The 13,345-nt window shown below is 45.2% G+C and overlaps 1 protein-coding gene across 4 annotated transcripts in view; it reads right to left on the reverse strand.

Moving 5' to 3' along the window:
• The window catches only part of ST18 (ST18 C2H2C-type zinc finger transcription factor), a 91,001-nt gene that overhangs the window by 23,761 nt on the left and 53,895 nt on the right, over positions 1-13,345 (reverse strand). For all 4 annotated transcript variants that reach the window (XR_011570570.1, XM_070802530.1, XM_070802529.1 and 1 more), the window contains exon 11: positions 4,446-4,691. Coding sequence is in view for 3 of the 4 variants with exons in the window: in XM_070802530.1 (XP_070658631.1) it covers positions 4,446-4,691 (246 nt within the window). In the remaining variant the exon portion in view is untranslated. The remainder of the gene's footprint in view (positions 1-4,445; positions 4,692-13,345) is intronic.

Here is a 13,345-nt window from a genome sequence, read left to right on the forward strand (position 1 = left end):
TACGGGGTGGGGAGTGTAGGGTTGTGTGGGCTGTGTGGGGGCATGTGGGGTCTGGGGCTGTATGGGTGTGGGGTGTGAGGGTGTGTGAGGGGGTGTGGAGTGTGTGGGCTGTGGCTGTAGGTATGTGTGGAGTGTGTACGGGGTGTGGGGTGTAGGGTTGTGTGGGCTGTGTTGGGGGCATGTGGGGTCTGGGGCTGTGTGGGTGTGGGGTGTGAGGGTGTGTGGAGAATGTGAAGTATGTGGAGTTGAGAGCAGCCCAGGTTCACAGAGCACCCTGGGACCCTGAGCAGCATCTCGGCAGAGCTCCCGGGAAGCACAGCCAGGACCATCCGTCCCTGGTTTGCATGGTCACTGGCCATGTTCTGCACCCGGGCTCAGAACTCTGGTCCTGCCATCCTGAGATGGCACCTGGTCCTGCCACCCAGGCCCATTACTTAATTTCTATATGACCAAAGAACAGCAAGTTCACTCCACCTGGCTTCAATTTCCTTCTCTAGAAACTTTGGTAATAATCCTGCTCTTCAGATTAGTCAGGAGAATCAGACACTGTGGAGAAAGAGCCATCATCCTTATTCCGACTCAGTGTGGCCACCCTCTGAGGGGTGTTGCGTTGCGTTGTACCTTCGCAATGAGGACATTGACTACCATCGATTTCTACAAAATAATAACTATTGAGCATCACATTTCTCTTTCTGGGTCAGAACAGAATGTGAAAAATACTCTTTCTTTCACACATGTAAATCACCTTGGCATGGACTCAGGAACAAAGAGCAGGGGTAAGGAACTGTCCCAGGGCTTACGGGGATTCAGAAGCACTTTTGTGTGTGTCCCGCAGGGATAGCGCCCAGCAGTGAACCACCCATGCTCAGACCCTGACAATAGGCACTGAGCTTAAAAACTACCTTGTCAACTCAAACCTAGCGCAAGCTCTAGGACTCCAGGAACTCAGGATCTCCAAAGCCGTCTTTGTTCTTGTTATAACATCGAACTTCCAGTAGCTTGTCAATCCCAGATATCAGATGTGTGCTGTGTGCTAAGTCACTTCAGTCATGTCTGACTGTTTGCGACCCCAGGGACTGTAGCTGGCCAGGCTCCTCTGTCCATGAGATTCTACAGGCAAGAATACTGGAGTGGGTTGCATTTCCTTCTCCAGGGGATCGTCCCAACCCAGGGATCGCACCCATGTCTCTTATGTCTCCTGCACTGGCAGGTGGGTTCTTTGCCACTAGCTCCACCTGGGAAGCCCAGATGTCAGATACTTAGGTTGCAAGTTGTAGCAGTGAGCCTGCACTAGCAGACCTGAAGGAAGTAAGCCGCTCTGAAAAGAGCAGACGTCTAATCGAAATGATCCATCTTCCCCATGACTGCACTGGGATGTCAGCTCCATCAGCATTAGATAGGAATGGACCCCAGCTGAATCCACAAAGCTGCCCAGATGACTCCTCACATGTTTCTAAGGAGAGAATATTTGTTATGAGACTTTACTTTCTGCTAAGTGTTAAGAAGTACACATAGCCAAGGAGGTCCCCAAGGGACCTACTCAACCCCTAAGTGGCAGGAGTGCCCAGAATATAAGGAGTACCCTGCAGACATTGCTACAGACATTATGGTGGTGGTTTACAGCTAAGTCATGTCCAACTCTTGCAACCCCATAGGCTATAGCCTGCCAGGCTCCTCTGTCCATTCCCAGGGATTTTCCAGACAAGAATACTGGAGAGGGTCACCATTTCCTCCTCCAAGAGATCTTCCTGACCCAGGGATCAAACCCACATTTCTTGCATCTCTTGTGTTGGCAGGCAGGTTTTTTACCACTGAGCCATCAGAACCTGTGTCAAACGACACAAAGACCCTGAAAGGGAGCAAGAACCCACTTTGCTTTGTTACTGGTGGGGACTGGACCGGATGTCTGACCCTGTGCAAGCAGAAAGAAGACTTGGGGTGAACAGTGACCATGGCTGGTATACAGTGGGGTTGCAAGGATGAGGAAGAGAAAGTCCAAGCCCCCAGCACATGGCACCAAGCCTCTCCAACGTGGGGGGTTTCATCCCAGTGGACTCGCCTAAGAACAAGGATGCACTAACGGTCACTCTGTAAGGGACCATCCTCCGTGCCACACATTTTTGACTGGACCTCCAGGTCTCATAGCTGGGATTCAGTTCAGTTCAGTTCAGTCACTCAGTCGTGTCCGACTCTTTGAGACCCCATGAATCGCAGCATGCCAGGCCTCCCTGTCCATCACCAACTCCTGGAGTTCACTCAGACTCACGGCCATCGAGTCAGTGATGCCATCCAGCCATCTCATCCTCTGTCGTCCCCTTCTCCTCCTGCCCCCAAGGATTAGGTGCCCTCATTTGGGAGTGGTTTAGGCAGGAGACTGATTGGCAATAGAGGGAGTCTTCTGGACTGGGGGTGTCCCTGACTCAGAAGAATCACCATCCTTGCTCTCATCTGGGCTGTGCTTCCAAAGGATCCACCCCCACCACCTCATCTCCACCTCGGACCCCGGTATGGAGTGATGGCAAGTGTGAATGTAGGCACATTTCTGGATTATACGGCAATGACAAAAACAAGGTGTAACCTTGGGGACTTTGCACAAGCTGACTAGGGAATGCAGAGGAGGACAGAGACACATGTTCACCAATTCTCAATCACCACCTGAGGCAAACCAGCTTCTTACACTTTGCAGGGTCTGTTTTACATTAAAGTTGGATGTGTGTGATTTAAGAAAATTTTTCTAAAGTAGTGTTATGATAGATTAACTCAAACCATCCCTAAATACTTGGGTGAACTTTTAAAAGCCAAAGAAAGGACAGTGACTAAGCCCCACATGGCATAATCTAACTGGAACCTGCTGCTGTAGGAGACCCCTGCCCTCCTGGGAAGGTGTGGCTGGTGGTGACGGAGACGCAGAGCTGCCTTGGGTCCTGGAGGCTCCTCCAGGCCACTCCCCCTCCAGCTATTCTGCACGCCTGCTTGACTGCTCACTCATCCAGGAGCTTGGCTACAGTTTGGTTCTCCTACCAGATGGGTGTCCTACGTCCTCGGGGCCAGTCTTACTGGACATGGGGATGCCAATGAAAGTGTGTGTGGGGGGAGGGTGGAAGGGAAGGACAGAAGGGGAACAGAAAACACCCCAATTTTTTGATCACTGCCATTGACACTGACTCATGCCCAGAGATGTTAAGGAAGATGCTCAAGTCACACAGGGAACTATACTCAGTATTATGTAATAATCTGTAAGGGAAAAGAATCTGGAAAAGAATACACACGCACATACACATATATATGCAGAGTGAGTAGTGTTAGTCACTCAGTCGTGTCCGACTCTTTGTGACCCCATGGACTGTAACCCGCCAGGCTCCTCTGTCCATGGGATTTCCCAAGCAAGAATACTGGAGTGGGTTGCCATTTCCTCCTCCAGGGAATTTTCCTGACCCAGGGATCGAACCCCAGTCTCCTGCATTGCAGGTAGATTCTTTACCATCTGAGCCACCAGGGAAGCCCATATATATGTATATATGTGTGTATGTATATGTATCTGAAGCACTGTGCTGTACTCTTGAAACTTATATGATATTGTAAACCAACTATACTTCAATAAAAAATAAAGTATATGTTAAAATCAAATTAGCCTCCCTCCAAAGTCTCTGAGCTTCACATATCTGAAAAAAGGGGGGTGATGCTTACTTCCAAATGTCTACTTCAGTTCTTCAAACGTGTCAGCTGGCAAGCACCAAGCACTTCCCTAGGACAGACAGCCTTGCAGGAAGGCTGGGGTCACATGTGCAGTGACCCAGAGTCTAACCAGTGGAGGGTGTAGCCGTGAACTCTTTGGAATGACACTGAGTCGGGGCTCATCAGACCCACCCCAGGGGGCTCCAGCCATGAGAGGAAGCTGATGTCTTCCTGCACAACATCTGACTTCTGGGGTGATTCCACCTCCAGGGATAACCCAGCTCACAGCTCTGGGGTTGCCACAGCTTGGACACCCGATGGCCAGGATCAGTCCCTGGACTACAGCTCTGCATGGAGGGATGCCCACACCATCCCTCCATGAAACCACGGAAGGGAATTTGACAAGAAGCATCCCTGTACAGATTTGCTCTCGTGTTCCAGCCTCTGGTGCAGAGACACATGGGCTCACGGCTCACAGGCTGCCGTGTCCCAGGATAGATGACACCACCTCTCAGTGCATACAACTCAACCCTTAACGGTGATATGACAGACTCTAATGACATCTCGTTTTAGGCAAGGGATGGGAAATGTTGAATTCATTTGTAAATATCTCCTGAAATTTAAAATCATCGCTTTACCAAAATCAAAAACCAGCTACAGAATTACGTGTTATCTAAATAGGATGGTGAGAAATGTGCAGGAGGAATAAGTGGACCACACTATCCGATCACGCTCTGTCTCCAACTTATTGATTGACACTGGAACAGTACCTCTTTCTCCTCCTCCGTCTTCCCGTGGGCTTTGCTATAGTTGATGGGCGTGTCCCAGCCTTCGTGGTCACACAGGGCCTGGTAGAAGGCAGCGTTGACCAGAAGGCTGCTGGTTTTGAACGGGGAAGAGGAAGCAGTTGGAACAGAAGGGTTAGTGGAAGTTAGGGGTGCAACTTTGTCCAGGATTCGAGCTTTTTTCATGCTTAAGTCCAACGTGCCATTCTCATCCACTTCTATCTCGGCCCCCTGTGTATAACAGGAAACAAAAAAAAAACCATGTAAGCAGTTTGCAGTGGTAGCCTGGCCATGTGGGGCTTTTAAGGGATCATTTTAAATGCAAGCTTTTATGGAAGTATATCTGATTTTAAATCTCGTTTTCTGATTCGCTTTGGTTAATGTTCAATTCTTAGGCAGACTTTTCAGAGCAGCCCCATTAGGGAGTTTCGTGTTTCTGGGTTTAAGCAATGTAAGCCTAAATATAAGTAAGATGGTCCAAATACTAAATGTACTGGCTAAACATATTTTATCTTTTTTTTAAGTTTAGCTTTAAATCTTCCTTTCTAGTTTGCAGAATTATCACTCCCAATTCATCCTTTAAAGCATTAACACTGGAGTTAATAAAGAGACACACTATCCCCCTCCCAACATGAAAAACATGCAGAAAATAACCAGCTGGGAGAGAATTTTTATTGGGAAATATTAGAACCATATTAGATTACTGTGACAGTGACATTTTACCCTGAGTGACTTGAACCAGAAAAGCTTGGTTAACTCATGGGGGGTGGGCTGGGGGAGGTGGGCAGTGCACGCCTAGTTCCCCCTCGGGGATGTGAGGTGGCAGCTGGCAGCATGACCAGGGTGGGGGTAGGAGGCTAAGCTCTACACTGAAAACTCCAGAATAAAGGTGATTATTTTCCAGATACTCAGTATGAGACTTTAATTCTGCCTCACGACATTTCTCCTCGGGAGACCTTGGCTGAGCTTCGTTTTGTTTTTAAGGTTCAAGTGCCAACAAGGTCCCCATGCATCCTGGCCCTTCTGCAAGTCACGTGCCCGAGGATGGTGTGCACGGTCCTGAATCGTGAACGCTGCCAGACAGTAACTCCCAGGACTCTCGGAGAGTGAGCTTTTTACCCTCCTAAGTGGGTCAAAGGAATACCTTCCCGGGGTTCTCATTGCCGTCCGTCAATTCACAATTAACTTCTAGACAATGTCTCTCCTCTGTTTCTTTTGTCTGGAAAAGCAGGAGACTTCCCTGAATATGTTCCTAAGATCCCTAACACCTACTTCCCAGAGGTTTATTTTAACCCCCCAGTTACACTCTGCCCTTATCCCCTCCCCAACGTTCCCACTGAGATGAGGTCCACTGTACTGTTGCTGAATTAAAAAATAAAAGCATCTCTTCTGTCTGCTTGTTTTACCTGCAAAGTTTTTGTTCTCAATCTCTCAGGTAAAGATGCTTTACGATATCTATGGGAGGTAAATACACTTCTAATGTATTTGTACTAAGATGCTTTCGTCCTGTCTTTCTGTCCTTTTTAGTAAATAGTTTAATCTCCTGTGATAGTTTTAAGCCCTGAATTTCACAGTAGAGCTTATCCAGGATAATAACTTAGTAACCACCACATCTTATGCCATCTGTATAATATCAAATACATTTTTATACCAGCATTAATAAACCTTAGTTACAAAAATCCAAGATATTAACCATATCTGTGCTGCACACTCTCTCCACAGTACAGTGCAGTCTGCCACAAGCATATCAAAACAACTTTTGGCTTCAATGCTGATATGTAACTATAGCAATGAAACAGAGCTATAGCAATCAAGTTTAATGGCCAATGTAAAGTAAAATGCTAAATATTGTAGTTGCTGACATTTTTTTCATAAAAAAATAAAAAAAACTTGGGTTAAGACTGCACAACCAACATTCACATAAAATTCCAGACCTCTGTGACAGATGGCTTAGGAAAAGGGAGCCACGTGACTGGGCTGCAGCATTTTATAGTGCAAAACCCATAAATAGTGCAGATTCGAGCTTGCTGAAAAAAAAAATACCAACTATTCCAAGACAACACTAATATATATTTTAGTTTCTACAGGAAACTAAAAAAAAAAAAAAACTTCCAATGAGTAAATGAGAAAAAAAAAACAGAGATTCTCAGAGTTGTGGTGGTTCTACATGTTGAGTAATCATAGGTTGATCGAAAAAAAAAATCATTCCTAATGTTTGAAAGAGGTGGTTTTCTGTGCCCCGCGCCCCAGCCGGCTGCTCTGAGCACCTGACCGTGCTGGGGAAGGGGAGGGGGTAGCAGGCGGCCATGCGGGTACAGATGGGCTTTAAGTGAGCTCACAGATGCACTCGACAATTACACACAGCACCAGAGAAGGGCCCCTTTCTGCCCATGGATGGGTGGATCACACGTTTACTGCATGGATTTCATTCAGAGCAGTATCAATAGACATCATTTCTCTCTGTGCTTGAAATTCCACATAGCAGGGCAATGAGGAGAGGGTGGTGGTGGTGGGAGAGGCCATAGGAGGGGGAGAGGACAGCCCTACCCAGACAGGGATCCCCAGCCTGACTCCTAAGATGCTCATTTCTCAAAGGGCTTAGATCTTATTTGAATTTTAAACTTCTTGAGCCTGGTCTAACACTGCTCATATACTCTCCAACTTCGGAGCAACATCAGTGACCATGTAATTCAGCCACTTCTTAGTTAGAGATATTCCCTGTGAGGTGCTGATTTTCAAAAGGATTGAGAAAGCACATAACATTTTCAAGCCAGTATATTTAGGGCAAAAGAAAATGGAGAAATCTAGTGTCGCTGCCTTCAAGAAGCTTATTTGATGCATATAGGACATTTTTAGTGAAATTGACTACAAATTATTATTTTACTTTATGTAATGTATATATAAATTATACAATTATAAATTATTATTCAGCTGAAAGTTGAGGTGATTATCTATTATAAGCCTTATCTGTACTATAAAATCAGTAGTGACTCAGATGTCTGCCAAAAGAGGGACAATATTACACTGTACTTATTAACTGGCACATTATGTGATCAGTAAAATGATAATTTCAAGGACTTTGTTTCAACAGGGAAAACACTTATGTCACTGAAAGCAGGAGACAACCTGGAATTTTGATTACACTTACAACTAGGGAAAATGGGAAGAAAATCGTTTTTTAAAGAAGAACAAAAGGGAATCACATAAATTCTTGCAAGGATAGGCTAAGGGCTCTTTTCCTCAAATATTTCCCAGGAAAATGATAATACTATATTGTTTCAAAAATAAAAAAATTATCTTACATTCAAAGATGGTGACAAAGTAAATAAAAAAACAAAACTGTAATTTTACTTTAAATGTTCTGATTATGAAAAGCATTAACTTCCAAGGTGTTGGTAGAATAAGATAGCCTTGTTTTCCTTATTTGGCATATTCTCCGTTGTTAATAAGGAGAGGTTGAACCACCTCCTCGTTTTGTGACAGCGCTAAGACAAGTGCAAGAGGAGGGGGTCTGCAGACGGGTTTCTGCTCCATCTCGCCACTAAGGCTCTTCTGTTCCTGATTCAGGGGGCGGAAACATCTTCTTCATATTGGAAGTCCTCTGAAACATGTTTTCAAAGTAGGCAGGGTACTGAATACAGTTCACTGTGCTATACAGAAAGTCCTTGTTAACGATACCCTGCCTACTTTGAAAATATGTTTCAGAGGACAAGTGTGTATATGTTAACCCCAAGTTATTTATAGCACAGGGCACTCTACTCAATAATCTGTAATGACCTATATGGGAAAAGAACCTGAAAAAGAAAGGATATATGTGTATGTACAACTGGATCAGTTTGCTGTATACCATGAACTAATACCACACTGTAAATCAACTATAATATAAAATAAAAATTAAATTAAAAATCGAATTAATATAAAAAAATAAAATCCTCTTGCTTATCCTCAAAAAAGGGTAACCAGGTACTAACAATAAACAAACTGGGACTTCCCTAAGGTCCAGTGGTTAAGACTCTGTGCTTCTTCTACGGGGGGTATGGGTTTGGTCCCTTGTCAGGGAACTAAGATCACACATACCTCAAAAAATTAAATGAATAAATGAATAAAATAAATGAACTGAAAACATCTTATTCTTACTAAATAGCAATTGAATATTAATATTAATGCTATTAAGAGTATGACTCGTGAGATATACTAATAGAAATCCTGTGATGGAATTCAGAAGAGAAGTAAGTGACTGAGAGAAGGTATAAAATTAAAGTGTTATTTAGTCTCTCAGTCATGTCTGAATCTCTATAATCTCATGGACTGCAGCTCACCAGGTGCCTCTGCCCATGGGATTGTCCAGGCAAGAATACTGAGTGGGTTGCCATTCCCTCCTCCAGGAGATCTTCCTGACCCAGGGATTGAACCCAGGTCTCCTGCATTGCAGGCAGATCCTTTACCACCTGAGCCACCAGGGAAGCTAAATTTATAATCTTTTCCCCTAAATCTTTGTCTGACACTTAATGTCATAGTGAAAACTCTTGGTAGACCAGTAGTTTGTACACCAGGGAATGATAAATCCATCAAGGAGATCAAAAGTTAGGCAAGAATTCAAGTTTTATCTCCAACAGTTGTAGCTGTGCCATTTAGGAGCAATTATTTAATATTTCTGCACTACTTTCTTCACCTGCAAAATGAGATGCCATTCAAGTATTCCTGGACTTCCCTGGTGGCTCAGACAGTAAAGAATCCACCTGCAATGCAGGAGACCTGGGTTTGATCCTTGGGTTGGGAAGATCCCTTGGAGAAGGGCATGGCAACCCACTCCAGTATTCTTGCCTGGAGAATTCCATGGACAGAGGAGCCTGGCAGTCTACAATCCATGGGGTCGCACAGAGTCAGACATGACTGAGTGACTAAGCACACGGTACATTATGTGCAGAGGGCTCATTTATAGTGCCTGACACATAGTAGGTATTCAGTAAACAACACAACTGATAATAATCATAATTTGATTGGGTTTTTGGACTCTAAGAGATCTCCCTATGCCGTTCTACATGGAAGCAAAGAGGTGGTTTCCCCACACACAGCACTGGTTCTCTGAGATCCTGACTACAGTCCCTCAGAGCAGTTCACTCACGTTGTGCGCAGCATCTGACTTCACATTAAAGTTACTGAAAAAGGCTGATTTTGGATTCTAACCATCCTCAGAGCCGCCGGGCTATTTCTGAGAGAAGGCAGCAGGAGTGGAGATGTGATAGCGTGTTGTTTCTCGGCCTTGTTCAAGCACAAAACAGACTTTGAACTTTAAACATTTCAAGCAAGTGTCAATTTTTTGTTTTCTTTTAAGGCACACTGTGCATATGCCACTTTGTCTAAACAGGTGGGGGAAACACCAAAACAAACAACAGAACACTTGGCAAGCGGCAGGGATTGGGATAAAGATAGACTGTGTGCCTGTTCCTACCTCTGCTGACGAGGGAGGAGGAGGAGGAGGAAGGTGGGGAGGAAGGAGGATGGCGTGGACCCCGAAAACCCCCGCTGCTCACTCCTCCTGCTGCCTGGTTGTCCTCAGCCCTGTGCTTATCTCAGGAGCACCATCTCCAGACTCAAGGGGGAATGTCTGAAGCTGTGGTCCACCTATGTTTTGCAAACTCACAGGAATTCCACATGGAAATGAAGCACAGGCTACAAATCTCAGGACCAAGGACAGTTCCAGTATCACACTATGGCTCATGCTTCAAACAAGTGTCTGTAACCACAATGATCTCCACTTGGTATTGCTATTACTAATTTTTCTCTGACTTGATTTCTCAAAGAGATACTTAAAACACCCACAGGTGATTTAGGTAGTGTGGACATGCTGTGTAAGTGCTGGATTGGATTTTAACAGGAGCTGTTCTTTCTAAGATCTACTTTTAGGATGTAGTGAATGTGAGCTCAGGCAGCGACTGAGAGCGTTTGCCCTGGCACCTCCACCCAGGGCTGGGCGGTGAAGGAGGCGTGTGGGGTAGGCAGACACTCAGGCTGAGAAACTCGGAAAGGAGAACACTTCAGAATGTTCATAACGTTCTTCATTGTTTTTGGAAGAGGTTCTCTTGCCTCCCTGAGGTTTGCCTCTGCTGTCTTATCTTACACATGAGTAGGGATTTTGCATATCACGAATTCAGTTATCCTGCCAAACTTGGGGTGAGTTATGACTTTGCACATAGCTTGAAAGAACTTGTATTAGCCCTGATGAGTGGGTATGAAGCCAGTCTCAAGGTCAGTGTCCTTTGGCTTGATTTTAACAAAGTCATGCCCACATGCAAGATTCGTAACTTGTTCTCCTCTTGGGCTCTTTAAACAACTTCCAAGAAGCTCACTGGGGGAAGGAAAGGACCAGACGGAGGCAGAAGAAAATAAATCCTTTGTCAAAGTTCTGGTCAAATTCCCTATAGAATCACCCACACCTCCCCTGGACCTCAGGAAAGGCCCCTCTGAAGACCTTGCTCTCCTCCTGCAGTGACAACGTTTTTCGTCCTTCTTTAACCGTAAGATCCTTGAAGACAGGGTCTCTGAGGGACTCTACTCTGTTGGGCAGCCCAGCACCTCCGGACTCTCCAGTTGGGACAGTTGAATCCTCCTGCCAGAATCTCTCTAGTCCATCAACAGTGCTTCTATGCTCAGCTCCAGAAGTTGAGAATGGGGGAAAGCCATGTATTTCTATATCCTGTTTTCCGAACTAGGAACTCAAGAGGTCTCTGAATTCTAATCAGCAAAAACAAACACACCAAACACCCACCATGAAGGAAGCCCCGCATCCTGGTGGAGAGAGAATCAGGCTAGTATTCAGTGCGGAGCGAGACTGTTTACACTTAATCCTACGTGAAACAAAGGGCACGGAGCAGAGGGCATTGTGGACAACAGAAACGGCAGGCACAGGGCACTGCTGCATTGGAGCCCATATTTCAGGGTTAATTACTTTGGCTTTTTCTCTCTCTCTCTCTTTTTTTTTTTTTTTTTGCTACAATAATTACTTTTTGTGGTTTCAGGGATGTATGAGATTCTCTTTTAAGGTCAGAAAATAGAATCCAACCAGGATAGAACTCTGCAAATCGTTACAGTTGTGTGCAAATGCAGGTGTGGAGGAGGGTGACACAAGGTGACGGTGCAGGGGGCCACACTGATCCTGTTTACCACCCACGATGTCCATCGAGAAACGTTCATGGGAAAAAGGTTTTGAAAACTGCCAGCATCACAGGTTCTCTAAAAAACCGACTGCCGCACTTTCTGGCCCTTCAACTCTTATGGTCTCATCCGTGGCGGGGCTCCTGCAGTTAAGGTGTGGTTGACAGTTTTGGGGCTCAGACATTTGGGGGGTTCCTGTCATCTTTGTTGGATTCACTGCTTGACTTCAGCAATTGATAGAATGTGGAGAATACAAAGGTAAAAGGTGAAGGAACCAAACTGTACCTATCCACATAGAGCCTTCACCCTACAACCACTCACTTAAGCAAAGTTAAGTAGCGTTAACCATTATAACGCTGGCGCTTTTATTATGTGTGCATGTGTGCTCAGTTGCTATAGTCGTGTCTGACTCTTTAAGACCCCATGGACTGTAGCCCACCAGGCTCCTCTGTCCATGGGATTCTACAGGCAAGATTACTGGAGTGGGTTGCTATGCCCTCCTCCAGGAGAGCTTCCTGACCTAGGGATCAAACCAATGTCTCATGCACTACAGGTGGATTTTTTACTGCTGAGTCACCAGGGAAGCCCCTTTTTTCTTACAGGACAGCCTAAACTGACAATAAAGCAAATAAGAAGGAAGACAGTTTAGTATCACTCCAATGAGCTGCACATTAGAATACCCCTTTAAAAAGGAGAAATGTATTCAGGTTTTTAAAATTTAAGAATTTAAGAATAACCAAAGTTACATTCTAAAGGACCCAAAATCATTCATTTATGTAAATAATCTCTGACTGTGATTTCTGGGGAAATTGGAGTTTTCTTTATATTTTTGAGGCAATGTGTTTTTCTTTGTTTAAGGAACTCATTTGTTTAAAACGGTTTTTGAGTGGTTTTTGGCCACCAACTCTTCCTGGGGTTTACTTGGCTCAGACCTGTCCAGAAGCTAATTCTGATTCTTCTGTCAAATGCGCCATGCCACTGTGCGCCCTGCTCTCCTGAAGGCCTGGCATGCACACAGGTGAGCAGCTGACTGCACCGGGATGGGCTGAGCTTAAAGGGAAAGGGGAGCGAATGCCTGTGCTCACTGAGTTTGCGTTAGAGTTTAACCGGGGCATCTTCCACCCAGAGCAAGGGGAACTCTCTTCTCTAATCACCACTTCTTTGGTGGCTCAGACGATAAAGAACCTGCCTGCAATGCGGGAGACCCAGGTTTGATCCCTAGGTCTGGAAGATTCCCTGGAGAAAGGAATGGCTACCCACTCCAGTATCTTGCCTGAAGAATCCCATGGACAGAGGAGTCTGGCAGGTTACAGTCCATGGGGTTGCAAAGAGTTGGACACAACTGAGTGACTAACACTTTCACTTTTCTCCAAACCAGCCTGGGCATGCTCTGTCAGCTAGCTTCTCCCAGCTAGGTAGGAAAACAATTTCTTTTAACAGCTTTCCATGTAGACAGAAGTTGCGGGCTCTAGCTGCCTGCAGCCAGTTCTGGCACCCCATCTGATGGTCACTGTTACTCTGAAACATCATGACTCCCTCCTCAAAAGCCAACACACAAAGGATCTTTGGTTTTTATTTTCATCAAGACATCCTAAACACAGATGTCTACTTCTCCTTGTTAGTTGGAGAGGAGAGGTTATTAGAGAAAGGTGATTAATTTTGTGAGCTCCAGAAAGATGGGGATCTTCAGAAACTTCCTAGAATTTGGTTCTGGATTTGAATTTGGGCCC

Source organism: Bos indicus, chromosome 14, assembly GCF_029378745.1.
Source record: "Bos indicus isolate NIAB-ARS_2022 breed Sahiwal x Tharparkar chromosome 14, NIAB-ARS_B.indTharparkar_mat_pri_1.0, whole genome shotgun sequence".
Classification (NCBI taxonomy): domain Eukaryota; kingdom Metazoa; phylum Chordata; class Mammalia; order Artiodactyla; family Bovidae; genus Bos; species Bos indicus.